At 39.7% G+C, this 18813-nt stretch overlaps 1 protein-coding gene across 3 annotated transcripts in view; it reads left to right on the forward strand.

Annotated features, from left to right (window-relative positions):
- The window catches only part of slc38a10 (solute carrier family 38 member 10), a 129361-nt gene that overhangs the window by 26905 nt on the left and 83643 nt on the right, over positions 1–18813 (forward strand). For all 3 annotated transcript variants that reach the window (XM_080209606.1, XM_080209607.1, XM_080209608.1), the window contains 4 exons: positions 2996–3120; positions 6529–6631; positions 8371–8556; positions 9290–9401. In XM_080209606.1, the coding sequence (XP_080065732.1) occupies positions 2996–3120; positions 6529–6631; positions 8371–8556; positions 9290–9401 (526 nt within the window). The remainder of the gene's footprint in view (positions 1–2995; positions 3121–6528; positions 6632–8370; positions 8557–9289; positions 9402–18813) is intronic.

Here is an 18813-nt window from a genome sequence, read left to right on the forward strand (position 1 = left end):
TCATTTTGTATGATAATCAGCAGGTAAGATCATGAGCTGTTTTAGTTTCCAATCCAGATTTGGTCATTTTGTGAGACATTGATCTGAAGTACAATGATTACCGTACTTTGTTTTTAGTTTAATGAAAATACTATAAATGTTTTACTTTTGAAAGCAAAAATAAATGGCCGTTTATATACTTTAACTTTTGCTGTGTAAGTTTTGACCTTATCTCTAACTCTGAGCAAAAGAAAAACAACTTACTTGATTAAAATAATTTTAGATCCAGTTCTTTGTTTCCATTGCTTCCTGTAAGATAGTAATGACCTCAGGTTTCATTTGAGTTGAAGTAGTGCTGAGAGGCTATGTGATATAAATAGGATGTAGATGAGGAACAAAAAGGAGGTTCAGAAATTAAGGGATTAGAGCGAAGGCAATTCAAAGGAGTGACTGCACACATCAAGACTCCCAATGATAAATGGGATGGCTAGCCATCGCGTGAGCAATAAATAAATGCAGATTAAAAATATGATTTTGTGCTGCTTTCCTTTGATGCATTCGAAAGTCAAACACCCTGAAGTACAATTGGTATGAGGTGATGACACTAAATATGCAGCATGACATTAGACAATGGAGGAAAAGAGATGGAAGGATTGAAAAGCATCAGTGATCTTTTGATGAAGATGACCATTTGCATACTAATGTAAACTTTCAAAATGATTAGCTCACTTACAGATTTGACCACCATTGCTATTCTCTGATCCAGGGCCACTTGTTGCTGATACCGGTTTGCTTTGCTGCTGACTTGTATGGATCACTGAGTTTCATCTGCAAGGTCACATCTAAGTAATGACAGAATTTTGGTAGGGCAACCCATGTCCTTTCATCTGATCCATCTAGATAATGCTACACACCAAGAAAGGTCATTATTAGCCTCAGTGATTTGCAAGATAATTTATGAGCTTCTGCATAGTGCAAACTATAAAATGATTTCCTTAAAAAATAACTGACCATGTAAAAGGATTGCTGTGTTAATATTTAGACTACAGATTCATTCAAAAAAAATTAAAGATAGATTTGAACACCTGCTTTAGAATCATTAACTGTTGTGTGCACTGCAAACAACTAAATTTTAAAATATCAACAACCTTTGTTAACTGCAACAAGTGGAACCATTTCAGCTAATTTAAACACTGATTACGTTAATATAAATGTTAATGAATGTAAAACTTTCATTTTCATTTTTATTTCGTAAAAACCTTGTTTAGTTTGGCCTCGTGTAGGAATTGTGAATGGAAATCCAAAAATGTTTTTTCCTCCTTCAGAGTAATAACCATATAATATGCATGACCAATTTAAAAAAAGAAATCCCCTTCTCATTTTCCTCTCAAATTCGTCCCATAAATCTGTTGGGAGAGTTGGGATGCCTAGTCTGAGCACACCTCCAGAACTGCTGCTTGGTGAATCAGCCCACTAGTGCCCTGAATGGGGCAGACTAGAATTCTCTTTGTGCTTTTTTTTTCTTGTGATTTTCCCCTTGCAACTGCTCCAAGGTGAAAATCTGTGGGGAAACTTGTGGATATTGGATGGTGGATTTTGCACCAGGGTATATATACAAATTAATAGTTGTGGTTTTTTTACATTTTAAACATTTTAAGATATTTTGTTATATGAATTTTGTATAATGAATCTCCAAGGATATATCTTTCAGATTGATTTTGCTTTGGAATTTATACCTATGCATCTTTCTTTCTTCATAGTTGACAGGGCCCCTCAGCCATGTCTTTTCCATTTTCTGCTTTTCTATTGTCATTGTTCCCCTCCCTGCAGAATTGGAATAGGAGTCCCATTGTCCTTCCTTTCCACCCACCAGCTTCTACATTTAACTAATCATCCTTGACCATTGCCACCACATCCAATGTGATGCTACCACCAAAGCCACCTTCCCCTGTCAGCATTTCAAAGGGACTGTTACTTCAACAGCATCCTGGCTTACATCTGATCCCCTGCCTATGGTACCGTCCCGTGCAAGCACCAGAGATGCCCTTCAGTCTCCTCTTTCCTTATTGTCTAAGGCTACAAACACTCCAGGTGAAGTAGTGATGTATGTCTACTTCATTCAATTTGGTATACTATATTTGCTGCTCACAAGACAGCCTTCTGTTCGTTGGGGAGATCTGATTGCTTTGCAGAATACCTCCGCTCGGCGTGCAAGCTTGATCCTGAGCTTTTAGTGGTGTGCCATTTTAATTATCCACTTTTGCTGTTATCTCTGTCCTTGGTCTGTTATGGTGTTTTGAAACAAGTGCAATGCAAGCTTGAGGCACAGCACCTCATTTTTCGATGAAGAACTTAATTTCTTGACTTAATACTGAGTTTAACAATCCCAGACCCCCCCCTCCAATATTTTTGTTTCGCATGTGCCAGCCTTAATCTTGATTTTATGTCTTTGCTTTTGAGCACTATTGTTCATCTGCCATTCACACCCACTCTGGACAAATCTTTTTGTTTCTTGACTATAACCATTACCAATGCCTTTTCCTTTCATACCATGTAGCTTTTGTTAATTTTTTTTCTGCTCTCCAACCTATCCAAATGTGGAATGCCGTAAGCATAGATAAGGGCCATGGGTGGAGGGGGGACTGGTAATGTTAAAATGGCAGCGTGGGCTAGTTGGGCTGAAGGGCCTGTTTCCTGGGCTGTTTTTGTTCTTTGTTCTATCACACAGCTTACCTGTTTTACTGCCCCCCCCCCGCCCCCTCCTCAATCGCTCAAAGCCCTTTACATTTTAGATTATATCTTGCTTTTTTAGTTGTGGAATGGGTTCGTTGATACATTGGCGGAGATAGAAGCCCTGGAATTGCACCAAAGTATTTGACTCTGCAGTGAGCTTCAAGGCGAGTTAAGATGGACAAATGAAGAAGGGCCAAAGTATCTTCTGTAATGTTCTTTTAATCTTGTGATCCTCAGAGATAATGCTTAAGATGATTTACAAATTAACTCTCCCTCACGACAGGTTGTACTATCTTCCTTCAAACATGGCCTCTTTAACGGTCAGTGGCTTAACCGAGTCAGTTACATTCGCTGGGAAGGCATCTTTCAGTGCATTCCTATCTATGGCATGTCTTTTGCCTGCCAGTCGTAAGTACCTGGTTTATTTTTCTAAATTGCTTTGTGCTGTTATTCAGTACTTTGTGCAGCAAGAACTTTTCACCCTTAAAGCTCACTTGTTGGAATTGATTGAAACTAGATGATATGGAGGAAGTGGAATCAAAAGGACAAGAACTTGAATTTCCATTGCAGCAAAATGCCCCCAGATGCCTCGCAGGCATTAAGAAGGGTGAACAAATGGAGGATGGATGGGTAGTGGAAGATTGTAAGGAGGGAATTTGGATCATGGAACTTGGGCAGCTGAAGGCATGATCATCAATAGCAGGGCAGTGGGATGCACAGCAGTCATGGTTGGAAGAACAAGAATTCTGTGGGATAGTGGGACTTTAGGGCTGGAAGATGTTATAGCCATACTGAGGGATGAGGTGACATAGGAGTTTAAACATGAGGACAAAAAATTTAAATTGGAGGTGTTGGAAGATCAGGATCCAATGTAGAACAAAGGATGTTTAATGAATGACTGGGACTTGGTGTGAGGTAAGATGTGGGCAGTAGAATTGATACATTATTTCTCTTAGGATCAGTACTTTTCAGTCTTTAGAACTTAATGTAGAAATGAACCAGTTCAGAGAAGGCATTAATGAGTCTTCCTGTGTAGTACCAATTATCTGGGTAGAGGAGGGGATGGTAAGTTCAGTGACCCAGTTTTGCTAGTAATTTTAAAATTGCAACTTTGACTGTCACAAAGAGTGATGCAGGTTGGTAAAATGACATTTCTGAGCAATTTACATCAACTGTTTACTGGAAGTAGACATGCCAGCTTTTTTTTTGATAATATCATTTTGGTACAATGGCTATATTATCTTGCCATTTGAATTGGATATGTTTTCATATTTTAGAGTATGGCCAATTTTTATGGTACTGTTTTGTAGTGTAATGTAACCCACCTTTCCATTTATAGTTATTCTCCATACAAAAGGCACCTTCATCTTATAGCTTTTGAATTAACATTCTGCAGTAAGAATCGATCTCATGATTATATGAAAGTCAGGTTCAGTCATCAATGTAATTATTATATAAAGACTGAACTTAATTTGTGGTAATACCAGTGTGATGCCACTTTCACGAGGGGCTGATAAATGCAATTTTATGCTATTACCTTGTGTTATACTCTCAACGTTACCCATCAGTTTGTGACTGCAGTGCATTGTTGTGTCCAGATTAACCCACTACTACATCAAGTAACTAAAAGCCCTCCGGCTTATATTTATAACATTCTGCTTCAATGAATGAAAGTGGTAGATATGGAACCTGCAGGACCTCTGGCAGCACTAAAAGAACTGTTTACCTTAAACTTTAGATATACACAAGATTAATTCTGTATCATATATGCTAATTGCTTAAATATAAAAATACATTTTATTTCCAATTTCTCAAAGCTAAAATTAAGCAATGTTTGCCAAAAATATTAAGATAGAGTTTTCTCATTTTTACTTATACTCCCTAATCTGTTAAGTTCAAAATATTCCACTATCCACTGAGACTGATGTAGCAGAGTTGTTCGTGTTTTCAGTGCATCACTGCTGACCTTTTTGGAAGGTGTACTTTGTGTGTGGGGAAAAAAAATTCTGATTTATAATTTCATATGCAATTACTTTTGTAACATATTCAAATGAATTCCAAAGCACAAATTTCACCTTTTAAATTGATTTATATATTATTACTAACCCTTCTCACTGACCACTTTTCCATAACGGTTGAAACTTTTGCTTCTGACCCAGCATCTCAACTGGATAGTACCTAAACTCATTAAGCATTGAGATTTGACTCTAATATAATGCAAGATGACTTGATCATTAAAATAATTTGTGCTATCAGATGTCTTGCATCTCCAAAATAATTTTATGAACATTGATTTACTTTGCACTGCTTTCAAAGTTCTGTAGGCAAACACACAGCTATTTTATAAACAGAATAGTTTCATTATTAGTGCAATGAATGGTCACTTTTTTTTTGAGAAACCTTAACAGCGAATCCTCTGGAGAAGCATAGAATCACAGACTGCAACGTCAGGATTTCCTTCCCAAAGTTGCCATCACTTTCAGTGGAATAATGAAGCCAAATACAACCACAGAATCTGGACCATTTGCTGAGAAATTTTAATTAATTTTGTCTTTTAAAAGTTGTTTATCAATTTTTGTTTTTATTTCTTGGGAATGGCTGGCGCTGCATATTTTTAAAATCTAAACCAACTAAATTCACAATTGCAAACTTGGTTGCACTTCTGTTAAGCTCATTTGCTCAGGTATAAAAACTTTAGCTTCCTTGTATGATTTTATGTATTTTCAATATTGTGATTAAAAATTACCACAATTGAGATTGTTCAAGCCTTTGAAGCTTTTCAGCAACTTAACTCCTCTAATTTGGTATCCAACTGCAAAGAACATAGAATCCCTACAGTGCAGAAGGAGGCCACTCGGCTCAGCAAGTCTGCACCGACAACAATCCCACCCAGGACCTGTCGCCAGAACCCCTCATATTTACCCTGCTAATCCCGCTAACCTATGCATCCCAGGACACTAAAGGGCAATTTAGCATAGCCAACGTACCTAATCGAACATCTTTGGACAGTAGGAGAAAACCGGAGCACCTGGAGAATTTGCAAACTCCGCGCAGACAGTGACCCACGTCAGGAATTGAACCCAGGCCTCTGTCACTTGAGGCAGCAGTGCTAACCACTGTGTCACTGTGCTGCCCAAGTTGCCACATATTGAAATCCTTGAAGACTTTTGTCTCAATTGTGTTGCCAGGCAGGTTATTCCAAATGTTTGTTGAACATTGGGTAAGGAAGTTCTTCCTACTATTTGTTCAAGATTTAATTTCTCTAACTTTTATTCTATTGTACCAGACTTTCATGCCATCTGTATTTACGAAATGCCATTTTTTTGAGTTGACTTTCTTCCCAAGCTGTTGAGTTTGTTTTCCTCTTGTATTTTCTTATGACTCAGCCCCTTTGTGCTAGGTGACATTCTTGTTGATCTTTTCTGCACCCTCTTCAGAGTGTGCATATTCTTTTTATGGTGTAGAACGAGACAAATTGGCACAATACATAGTGTTGTTACATCAGTGTATTATTAAACCTCAGTATAACCTTTAGATCTGTTGCCTCAATAATTGTAGGATTCACTATAGTTCAGATGTCCAAATTGTTTTTATTTTGAATTTTTTTTTCAGGTGATTTATTGTTCTATGATTAAATTAGCCTGTGATATTCTTAAACAATTTCTTGGTTCTTGACTTGTTAAAAAAAGTTACCAAGAATTTATACAGAAAAGTAGTATTAGTGGATTATTTGTGAATTAATCTTATTTTGTACATTTGGGGATAATTCAATATGTTGCTTAAACTTACAAGCTTATTTTCACAATTTTCTCCTAGCCAAGTGCTGCCCACATACGACAGTTTGGATGAACCTTCTGTTAAACGAATGAGCACTATCTTCACATCCTCTCTGAATGTGGTTAATATGTTTTACATAACTGTAAGTCTCTGATTTATACTGCATATAACTAGACAACACTACAATGGCTTGTGAAAATTAATAGAAGCAACTTGAATTTGGAATGAATTGAAGAGCATGTTATGTATTACAATGTTTCACATTATTAAATCTTGTAAGCAGTGGCAGTGCTATGTTATTTAAAGTGAGAAAAAAATTGAATAAATAAAATTTAACTCAGCACTTGGATAAGTTTGTCTAAATGTAATGCTTCACTAGTGTGGCTAGAACAATATGTTCAGGAGATTTTTTCTGACAAAGCAAAGACAATAAAGAAAATAACTTATTTAAAGTTTAGTTTGGATCTTAGCCCTTTAGATTGAATGAAGGAAATCTTTTCATTCTATTTTCAATTGGTGGATGGACTGATTAAGGGGCAATTAGGAAAAAATGACTTATTCCTGTTGATGTGACAGGCCTAATGCCCGAGTCTTATTAATTAACATTAGGTATTGAAGAAAATAAGTTCTAGTACTTTTATAATTCATTTTGTTGGGGAAAAACTCCTTTATTGCATCTTGGGAATGAGCGCGATTGGAAATTGGTATATGATTGTAGCAGATAAGTAATATGTGCATACAGCTCAGGCCAATACAGTATACAGTCTCAACTGACACACACTTCACTGTGCCTCTGTTTCCATGCCAATTTTCTTGAAAAGAGTTCAGTTTTTTCTGTAAAGTAGTTTTATTTTTTATCTACATGGAAAAGGTAAATCTGGAAGGATCTAATGAACGTATAACAATATCAAAACCACTGAAATAATTTAAGTAGGTATTGAAGCTATGTATTTAAAATAAAATGTTCAATTTTAAACTATATTTATTTACAAAAACTTAACAAAAAAAATTGTTAATGTCTCCCAGGATTGGCATCATATTTTCACACATACCTGTTTTATTGTAATAACCTCGAACAGCATTGCTCTTAGATTAATCTAATTTTGGCAGCAAATTACTTCATTTTAGCAGTTACTGTTACAGTATATACGGTAGTGAAAATGAACTGTTGTGTTCCATATGTTATACAAAAAAGTGCACTTTTTAAAAGCAAATATGGATTAGTGCAGGTCAAGCATCTTTTATTTGTAAATCCAAAAAACGCTGTATGAACCTCATCAATCTTTACCTTGGCAAGTCCAGTTGTTTCTCTGCACTGTTTACCTTGTTTGTGTTTTATGTGGTGAACATGTCAAAAAGAAACCTGTTCAGTGATACAACATGCTTTTCTAATAACTACATTTAGTTTAGACTATAACTAGCCTAGGCATGGGCTATTGTAATGTAAGTTTATACCTGGAAGAGTCAGTGCAGACGCAACGGCTAGAATTTTACTGGCACGCCTGCCCCGGAATTGGTGAGGGTGAGGCTCGCAGAATGGCATTCTCTGTTGGCCTTGGGCGAGATCTTATGAGCCTTGGACAGGCGAGGTGGTAAAATTGCGGTAAATAGCTCAAATGGTTTCCATCTGCACCATAACAATTCTTTAATTTTGTACTCAAAGATCTGAAATCTAACATTCAGTCAGCCCTGAGAGCTTCAGATAAAGGATAGTCGACTTATGCTTCTAATATTACAATATTTTGCACTGGTTGCCTTGTTTGGATTGCAAACTCATAGATGAGGAAAACGATGGATATTAAATTTAATTGCCAAATATTAAGGTAAAAACAGCAGAATTGTAAAGTGTACTTAATCCCCATCAATATTATTATCCAACAGGTTGGTTCTTTTGGTTATATCGGTTACACTGATAACATTGCTGGGAATGTAATGATGAACTTTCCCTCCAACTTGGTAACCGAGATGATTCGTGTAGGATTTATGATGTCCGTTGCTGTGGGGTTCCCCATGATGATTCTTCCTTGCAGACAAGCTCTGAACACCTTTCTGTTTGAGCAGTTGCAAGTAAGTACACGGTATAAACATAGCAGTTTTGAAAAATTAGTTATCTGTACATAACAAAGATAAGGTGGGGAAGAGATGGAGTAAGTTGATTTTTAAATATGGCTATAATATGTTCTAAAACTACTTAAAGCCCACTGTTTCAAATCACAGTTTGCTCAAGTTTATTCCATAGCATTAATATTTGGGCTACACTGTTTATGATGACTTTTCTGTCGGTTCAAAAGCAATCTGTCCCCAACCATGAATAATGATGAAAGCAAAATACTCTGGATGCTGGAATCAGCCACCAAAACAGAAGAGGCATCCTGACTTGAAACGTTGGCTCTATTCTCTCTCCACAGATGCTGTCGAGGCCTGCTGAGATTTTCCAGCATTTCATAAATGATTCCTGGTTAGCCAAGTGGATTGTTACATTATTCCACTGATTGGTGTGAAGGCAGAACTTAACCAAAAAAAAGTATAATGTTGAAAGAGAAGTATAATCAAGTGCACCAGTATCACTATGTATTATTATTTCAAAACGCCTTTTGTGTTGAGAAATTTCCAACAGTATGCCGCACCACCTTGTGGACTCAATCTTATTAGGAAGACGAAATCCCTTGCAGATATTATGTTGATGCCAACTACAGACTCAAGTCAGCAAGAACAATTCAGTAGGATTAACAGAACTGTATGTTTACTTTTGAAGGGTATTGAATAATTCACCAATTCTTTCTTCCCTATTTGATTTTAGCAGAAAGATGGTACATTTGCTGCAGGAGGGTATATGCCACCTTTGCGGTTTAAGCTGATTACTGCTGGCATTGTGTTTGGTACCATGTTGGGTGGAATTCTGATCCCTAACGGTAAGATGGCTTCACTTAGCTTGGCCCTGCATTTATTGAATTTTACTTTAATTGCATGTGCAGAAATATTGTGGTTGGAGAAGAAAAACAAAATCCGATCACTGCTCTCAGTGGCAAGGCATACTTTGCCAGCTGTCCCTTTTCTGACCACTTGAATATGGAGAAAAGTGTTTAGAATAGCTGGCAAAGTGGTTTTCAACAGTTACTTCATTCTGAATATTGCTGCAAAATAATAGTAATTTTGTCGTACAAGGATACGGTAATGCGCATCTTTGTCTTTGACCTTTGTTTTTTTCCCATAGTTGTACATTTTGTGAGGGATGGATTTTTCCGTATGGCTTCCAGAAAGCGTATGAACCAAAAATCTGTATCTTTAGTTGAGTTTAATGCAGATTGTATAAGAACATTTGAACAGCAATAGGCCCTTGAGCTTGTTTCGCCTTTTAGTGAGATTATGACTGACCTGCAGTCCCACTCTATATATTTGCCTTTACTCCCATATCTCTTAATATCTTTAGTGAACAAAAATTTGTCAACATCAGTTTTAAATTTAACCACAGATCAGCATCAATTGCTGCTTGTGGGAGAGAGTTCCAAGCTTATACCATCCTTTACGTGTAGAAATGTTCCCTGGTCCCGGTACCAAAGAAAAGCCAGGCAGCATGCCTTTAATGACTATTGTCTGGTGGCTCTGACATCCATCATTATGAAATGCATCAAAGTTAGTCATGGCACAAATCAATTCTGGCCCCTCAGATTGCCTGGATCTTCTTCAGTTTGACTACCGCCACAGCAGCTGCCATCTCCCTGGCCCTGCACTCAACCCTGGAACACCTAGATAACAAAGTCACCTACGTTAGACTCCTATTTATTGAATACAGTTCATCCTTCAGCACCATTATTCTTATGAAACTCATCTCCAAACTCCCTCACGTGGGGCTTGGCTCCTCCCTCTGCGACCGGATCCTGAACTTCCTAACCTACTGACTGCAGTCAATAAGGACAGGCAACAACACCACCTCCATCGTCAACACTGGTGCCCCACAAGGCTGTTATCGTTATCCTCAGCCTCTTGTTATACTCCTTATACACCTATAGTCCCCATACCATACACTGTTATGCATCTGTGTGGCCAAATTCCCCTCCAACTTGGTTTTCAAGTTTGCTGATGACATCACCATAGTGGGTCAGATCTCAAACAATGACTAGACGGAGTACAGGAAAGAAATAGAGAATCTGGGTGAACTGGCGTGACGACAATAATCTCTCCCTCAATGTCAACAAATGAAGGAAATTGTCATCGACGTCAGGGAGCATAGTGGAGAGCATGCTCCTGTCAAAATCAATGGGAACTAAGTAGAAGTGGTCAAGAGCTTCAAGTTCTCAGGTGTCCAAATCACCAACAACCTGTCCTGGTCCCTCCATGCTGACACTATCATTTAAGAAAGCCCATCAATGCCTGTATTTTCTCAGAACACTAAGGAAATTTGACATATCTGCTACAACTCTCTCCAACTTTACTGATGCACCATGGAAAGCATTTTTTTCTGGTTCTATCAACTTGGCATGGCTCCTGCTCTGTCCAAACTGTAATAAACTGCAAAACGTCGTGAATGAAGACCAGCCTATCACTCAAACCAGCCTCCCACCCATTGACACTGTCTGCACTTCCTGCTGCCTCAAAAAAGCAGGACCCCAGGCACCCTAGACATACTGTCGTCCACCTTCTTCCATTGGGAAAAAGATATAAAATTCTGAGCACACGTACCAACCGACTCAAATAGCTGCTTCCCTGCTGCCATCAGACCTTTTGAACGGACCTATTTTGCATTAAGAACAAAGAAAATTACAGCACAGGAACAGGCCTTTTTGTCCTCTAAGCCTGCACTGACCATGCTGTCTGACTGAACTATAACCCCCTACCCTTCTGGGGACCATATTTCTCTATTCCCATCCTATTGATGCACTTGTCAAGATGCCCCTTAAAAATCATCCACTTCTTCCCCCGCCGCCGCAGCGTGTTCCAGGCATCTAAGTTGATCTTTCTCTATACCCTAGATATGACTGTAACGCTGCATTCTGCACACTCCCCTTTTCTGTGTGTGGTATGTTTTGTCCGTACAGTATGCAAGAAACAATACTTTTCACTGTATACTAATACACATGACAATAATAATTCAAATCCTTAAAGACCTGGCTCTAAGTTGTAGACAATGTGCCAGTTTTAGGCATCCCAATCAACCAAAATACTTTCTATCTAGTCTATCTGTTCACCTTAATTATTTTAAAAACGTCAATCGAATCATGCCATAACCTTTTAAGTTCCAAGGATTACAGTGTAATCTCTCCTAACTTCACCGTTGGAGCCCTGCTTTGTATAGCACAAATCTAACGCCGAATCCCTTGTATCTCAGATATAAAAGCCTGCTATTAGCTTTTTTGGATAATTTTCTACACCTGTCCATAACTTTCTGATCCATGTGCTTGGACTACCCCCCCTGCCCATCCAGTCTCTTTGGACTTCCACTGTTTCTAGCTTGTTACCATTTTGTCCACTTGTTTTTTTTGATTCAAAGTGGATAACCTCATGTTTATCAACATTGAAATTATTTGCTTCAGTTTTGTCCATGATAGAGCACAAACAATTACAACATTTGCAGGCTTTTTGTGTGTTATGGATGAAGCCTCCTGCAGTTTAAGGGGCCTTGACTTAGTTTGATAATGAGCCTTAAATTACAAACAAATGCTTAAACAGACTTTACTTTTAACTTTGCAATGGCTGAAATGTGACCTGGGGCAAAATTATTTATTTTGGTAGCATTTTAAATAGATGGCTACTTTCAACAAACTTGTTACATCATGCATGCTGCTTATACATGGTCAGAACTGAAATGCAACTTCTACTATTTTGTATTTTATTTTGTTCATCAATCAAAAGTCACCTAGGTATTTTCATGACCACTATCAGGACCATGTAAAAGGTTTTCCTCAGTGATCTGTGAGCTAAGAATTTGTGTGTAAATTTTTGAGTGATTCGATCGCAAAATAACCAACAAAACTTTAGTCTTACTTGAGGTAAAGGATTGCTTCTTGCAAACCTACTGCTGTAAGTAACTTAAGTAAAAGTGACAGTTACTAACTGAACACATACAAAGATTAAATGCAGGGAAGGATAAAAATGCACTCATAAAGGTGAAATTCAGTTCTGCCCTGTAAGGTTTTGTTGCAAGCCGTAGTATGCAATTGGCATATTGGTTGCTTGGAGTGAAGGATTGAAATTGAAGTGATGTATTCAATAGCTGCAATGGCTTCTACAGTTGATTAGCTAGTGTTTTGCCTTTTTGTGTGGGCTCAGCAGGCCAAACAGATTTTGGGAGAGAGAGAATCCTTGTTCCTCACTAGTTCTGTGAGTATGACACTTCAGAATTGCTCAGATTTCTGGATACCTTCCTGTGCTCTCCCTTGAGAACCTCTGTGTCTCAGCATCCTTCCTGAGGGTTCTGTACACACCGCGTATTCAGCCTGTCTTTATCATAGCCAAAGCAAAACAGCTGCTATGTTAATTTTAAATGACCCATTGTTCTACCAGGCAAAGAAGTTAATTATGTTGAGATCCTGGAAGTCCTATGCTGTTCTCTCAAAAGCTAAGGATCTTTGTGGCTTGAGAAGATTTATTGGACCTCCCTGGAGGAGTCTTGCATTTTAATGACTGATCAGCTCAGGAGATGATCATCTGAAGTGGTTTGAACAGACACAACGATGCCAAGAGGTCTATCCATATCTTCATTTTTAGACTCAATTTGAATCTTTGAATCCAAATATGTGCCTTTAAAGCAGCTGTCCTTAAAATCTACAATATGATTATACATTTGTAGCAACCAAGTTAATGTTAATAAACAATCCAAAGCACCATTCCATTTTATACACAATTTAAAAATAAAATGCAGTGATCCCCTTTAGCCAGGTTGTCTTCACTTCAGTAACTGTGAATATTGTTTTGTAATTACCTTAAATTCTTAGTGTTTTGTGAGTGCCTATTCTCATGACCAGGTAACATTTCTGTACTAATAACTTCTAAATATAGAACATTAGAATCCCCACAGTGCAGAAGGGGACCACTCGGCCCGTTGAGTCTGCACCGACACTCAGAGCACGAGGCCTATCTGCATAACCCCGTACATTTACCATTGCTAACCCCCACGTTATTGGACTGTAGGAACAAATCTTGAACCTATAGGAAACCCACGTAGACACAGGGAGAACATATAAATTCCACACAGCCATCCAAGGCCAGAATCAAACTGAGATCCCTGGTGTCATGATGCAGCAGTGCTAATCACTGTGCCACCATGCTATCCCTAATAATTGAAAACATTACCACAGCCGCTTCTTTACTAAGACTGATGCCTAATTTTCCAACGCTCTTAATGTGTTACGCTCTGTCTGATGGCTAAAGAATTTGCAAGGCTGAGTCAGTACAGGAATCTCCCAATCTCCAGCCTTGATGCAAACTGTGAGATAGACATGTGAAGAACAGGTCTGGTGACTTAAGTTGATGGCCATCCTACTGTGTGGTCTGTAACCAAGGATTAGACCTTAATTTTGCAGCCTAGCATGATGGACTTTGTGTTGATTGCATTTGATGATGGTAATGGTGTGAGTGGAAAAACTGTACGGCGTTTGTGTGATTATCAAACAAAATAGTTACCAAAAAGGCAACTATTTTTTAAAAAAAAGCAGATTTATGTAGGCTCTTAATTTCATTTTTCTATACCCTGCTGAAATTCGCAGTTGTTTTCTGATTGTCATTTGTTTGACTTCCAAACTAGTGAGGTGCAGTAGTTAGTTCAAGTACTTTCATACCAATAATTCCTTTCTTTTAAGAGTTTTTTACTCTGAAGTTTAAAAAAAAACTTATTTTTTTAGTCACAAGTAAGCTTGCATTAACATTGCAGTGAAGTTACTATGAAAATCACCATACTCCAGCACTGACTCTGGCTTTTTCCAATAGTTGTTTAACCATTAAAATCAGCAGTTTCATGATATGGAAGCAAAATACATTGGATACTGGAAATATAAACCAAAAACTATTGGAAATACTCATATCTGAGCTTCAGTGACTAGAGAAACAGAATTAATGTTTCAAGTCGATGACCTTTCATTGGAATACTGTAATCAAAGGCCAATGTTACTTTTAAAGTGGCTTCGCAAGGTAGTAGGAAAATGATTATTGTAAAAATTTTATTTGATTTATTGTCACATGTATTAACATGTAGTGAAAAGTATTGTTTCTTGCGTGCTATACAGACAAAACATACTGTTCATAAGGAAGGAAATGAGAGAGTGCAGAATGTAGTGTTACAGTCATAGCTAGGGTGTAGAGAAAGATCAACTTAGTGCAAGGTAAATCCAGTCAAAAGTCTTAACAGCAGCTGTTCTTGAGTTGGTTGATACGTGACCTCAGACTTTTGTATCTTTTTCCTGATGGAAGATGGAGGAAGTGTGTGTCCAGGGTGCTTTTGAGGCAGCGGGAAGTGTAGCCAGAGTCAGTGGATGGGAGGCTGGTTTGCATGATGGATTGGGCTACGTTCACAACCTTTTGCAGTTCCTTGCAGTCTTGGGCAGAGCAGGAGCCATACCAAGCTGTGATACAACCAGAAAGAATGCTTTCTATGGTGCATCTGTAAAAGTTGGTGTGAGTTGTAGCTGACATGCCAAATTTCCTTAATCTTTTGAGGAAGTAGAGGTGGTGGTTAGCTTCCTTAACTATAGCATCAGCACGGGGGGACCAGGGTAGGTTATTGGTGATCTGGACATCTAAAACTTGAAGCTCTCGACCCTTTCTACTTCATCCCCGTTGATGTAGACAGGAGCATGTTCTCCTTTATGCTTCCTGAAGTCAATGACAATCTCCTTTGACTTGTTTATATTGAGGAAGTTGCCACACCAGTTCACCAGATTCTCTATCTCATTCCTGTACTCTCTCATGTGAGCATTGCAAATGTTATACCGTTGTTCAAAAAAGGGTACAAGAATAAAGCCAGCAACTACAGGTCGGTCAGTTTGACTTTAGTGGTAGGGAAACCTTTGGAAATTATAGTTCAGAGCAAAATCGGGAGTCATGTTACATAAGCATAGGATAATTAAAGAAAGTCAGCATAGATTCATTAAAGGACAATCATGTTTAATTAACTTGCTGGAGTTTTTTTTAAGCAGTTAACAGCAAAGGTTGATGTGATATATGTGGAGGTTCAAAAGGCACAGTACAACACAACAGACCTATGAGCAAAATGTTAGCTCATGGAATGAAAGGATGAGTAGGCACTTGGGTAAGAAATTGGCTGATTGACAAAGAACAGAGTAGTGATAAATGATTTTCAGATTGGAGGAAGATGTGTAGTGCAGCTCTCCTGGGACGTCCTGCTTTAAATTTGTGTTCAGGGCATGATTTCAAAATTTGCAGATAATATAAAAATTGGCAGTGTCAACTGTGAAGAAGTTTTCACAGTTAATTTTGAACTTCAAAGAGACATTTAGGTGGATTGGGCAGACAAGTGGCAGATGAAGTTCAATGCAGAGAACTGAAGTTATTCATTTTGGCGTGAAAAATATGGAGAGAAGCACAAAATGAAAGCAGAAACTCTAAAGGTATATGGGGACCTCAGCGAATATGTACATAAGTCATTGAAAGTGCAAGAGAGTTAATAAACATGTAGTATTTTGGGCTTTAAAGGGGCATTGAGTACAAGAGTAAGGAGGTTATGTTGGACTTGCATAAGACACTAGTTCGGCCTCATCTGGAGTACGGAGTTCAGTTCTTGGCATCCTACTTAAGGAAGCATATGCAGACTTTGACGAGAGTACAGAGGAGATTCACAAGAGTGATTCCAGGGATAAAGAACGAGATATGAGGGTATATTGTTGAGATTCCCCTTGGAGAAAAGAAGGCTGAAGGGAGACTTGATAGACCCTGAGCATATAGACGGTTAAAAGCCAGAAACTCTTCCCTTGCAAGAGTACATTAAAGAACTAGACAACACTAATTCAAAATAATTGGAGAAAGGAGTAGAAGAACGTAAGAACATAAGAAATAGGAGCAGGAGTAGGCCATTTAGCCCTTTGAGCCTGCCCCGCCATTCAATAAGATCATGGCTGATCTGTTGTGGCTCAGTTCCACATTCCCGCCTTCTCCCCATAACCCTTAATCCCCTCTCTTATCAAAAACCCATCAACCCGCGTCTTAAAAATATTTAGCGAGGTAGCCTCCACCACTTCAACGGGCAGAGAATTCCAGAGATTCACCACCCTTTGAGTGAAGAAGTTCTTCCTCAACTCCGTTCTAAACTGCCGCCCCTTTATCTTGAGGCTGTGCCCCCTAGTCCTACTGTCCTTTCTGAGCGGGAAGAGTCTCTCCACGTCTATCCTATCCATCCCATTCATCATCTTATATGTCTCAATGAGATCTCCCCTCATTCTTCTAAACTCTAACGAGTACAAGCCTAGTTTATTCAGCCTCTCCTCATAGCTCAACCCCCTCAACTCCGGCATCAGCCTAGTAAACCTCCTCTGCACTCCCTCCAAGGCCAAAATATCCTTGCGTAAGTACGGCGCCCAAAACTGCACACAGTACTCCAGCTGCGGCCTCACCAATGCCCTATACAGCCGCAGCAAGACCTCCCTATTGTATTCAGTCCCCCTCGCGATGAAGGCCAGCATCCCATTCGCCTTCCTGACCACCTGCTGCACCTGCAAGCTGGGTTTTTGCGACTCATGCACAAAGACCCCGAGGCCCCTCTGCACCGTCGCCTGCTGCAGTTTTTCGCCACGTAAGTAATAATCCTTCCTACCATTATTCCTACCAAAGTGGACCACCTCGCACTTGCCAGCATTAAATTCCATTTGCCAGTTCCTGGCCCATTCGCCCAGCCTATCTAGATCCTTCTGTAGACTCTCCACACCCTCCGCGCAATTTGCCGTTCCATCAATCTTGGTATCATCAGCAAATTTCGACACCATACACTCAGTTTCCTCCTCCAGATCATCTATATAAACGGTAGGTAGCTGAGGCCCCAGCACTGACCCCTGGGGCACTCCACTAGTCACCAACCGCCAATCCGAATAGCACCCATTGACCCCCACTCTCTGCCTCCTATTTGACAACCAATCCTCTATCCACGCTAACACCCTACCCCCAACTCCATGTCCTCTGACCTGCAATAACCTCTTGTGAGGTACCTTGTCGAACGCCTTCTGAAAATCAAGAAAGACCACATCCACCGGCTCTCCTCTATCCACCGCCCTAGACACATCCTCACAGAACTCCAGTAAATTTGTCAGACGCGACTTCCCCTTAACGAAACCATGCTGCGTCTGCTCTATCAAGCAGTTCCCCTCAAGATGCCTCGCTATTTCCTCCTTGATGACATAAGAACATAAGAAATAGGAGCAGGAGTAGGCCATCTAGCCCTTCGAGCCTGCCCCGCCATTCAATAAGATCATGGCTGATCTGTTGTGGCTCAGTTCCACTTTCCCGCCCTCTCCCCATAACCCTTAATCCCCTCTCTTATCAAGAACCCATCAACCCGCTTCTTAAAAATATTTAGCGAGGCAGCCTCCACCACTTCAACGGGCAGAGAATTCCAGAGATTCACCACCCTTTGAGTGAAGAAGTTCCTCCTCAACTCCGTTCTAAACCGCCTCCCCTTTATCTTGAGGCTGTGCCCCCTAGTCCTACTGTCTTTTTTTGAGCGGGAAGAGTCTCTCCACCTCTATCCTATCCATCCCATTCATCATCTTATACGTCTCAATGAGATCTCCCCTCATTCTTCTAAACTCTAACGAGTACAAGCCTAGTTTATTCAGCCTCTCCTCATAGCTCAATCCCCTCAACTCCGGTATCAGCCTAGTAAACCTCCTCTGCACTCCCTCCAGGGCCAAAATATCCTTGCGCAGGTGCGGCGCCCAAAACTGCACACAGTACTCCAGCTGCGGCCTCACCAATGCCCTATACAGCTGCAGCAAGACCTCCCTACTTTTATATTCAATCCCCCTCGCTATGAAGGCCAGCATCCCATTTGCCTTCCTGACCACCTGCTGCACCTGCAAGCTGGGTTTTTGCGACTCATGCACAAGGACCCCGAGGTCCCTCTGCACCGTCGCCTGCTGCAGTTTTTCGCCACGTAAGTAATAGTCCTTCCTACCATTCCTCCTACCAAAGTGGACCACCTCACACTTGCCAACATTAAATTCCATTTGCCATTTCCTGGCCCATTCGCCCAGCCTATCTAGATCCTTCTGCAGACTCTCCACACCCTCCGCACAATTTGCCTTTCCCCCAATCTTGGTGTCATCAGCAAATTTCGACACCCTGCACTCGGTTCCCTCCTCCAGATCATCTATATAAATGGTAAAT

Source organism: Carcharhinus amblyrhynchos, chromosome 21 (assembly GCF_965287045.1).
Source record: "Carcharhinus amblyrhynchos chromosome 21, sCarAmb.v2.hapA, whole genome shotgun sequence".
Lineage (NCBI taxonomy): Eukaryota > Metazoa > Chordata > Chondrichthyes > Carcharhiniformes > Carcharhinidae > Carcharhinus > Carcharhinus amblyrhynchos.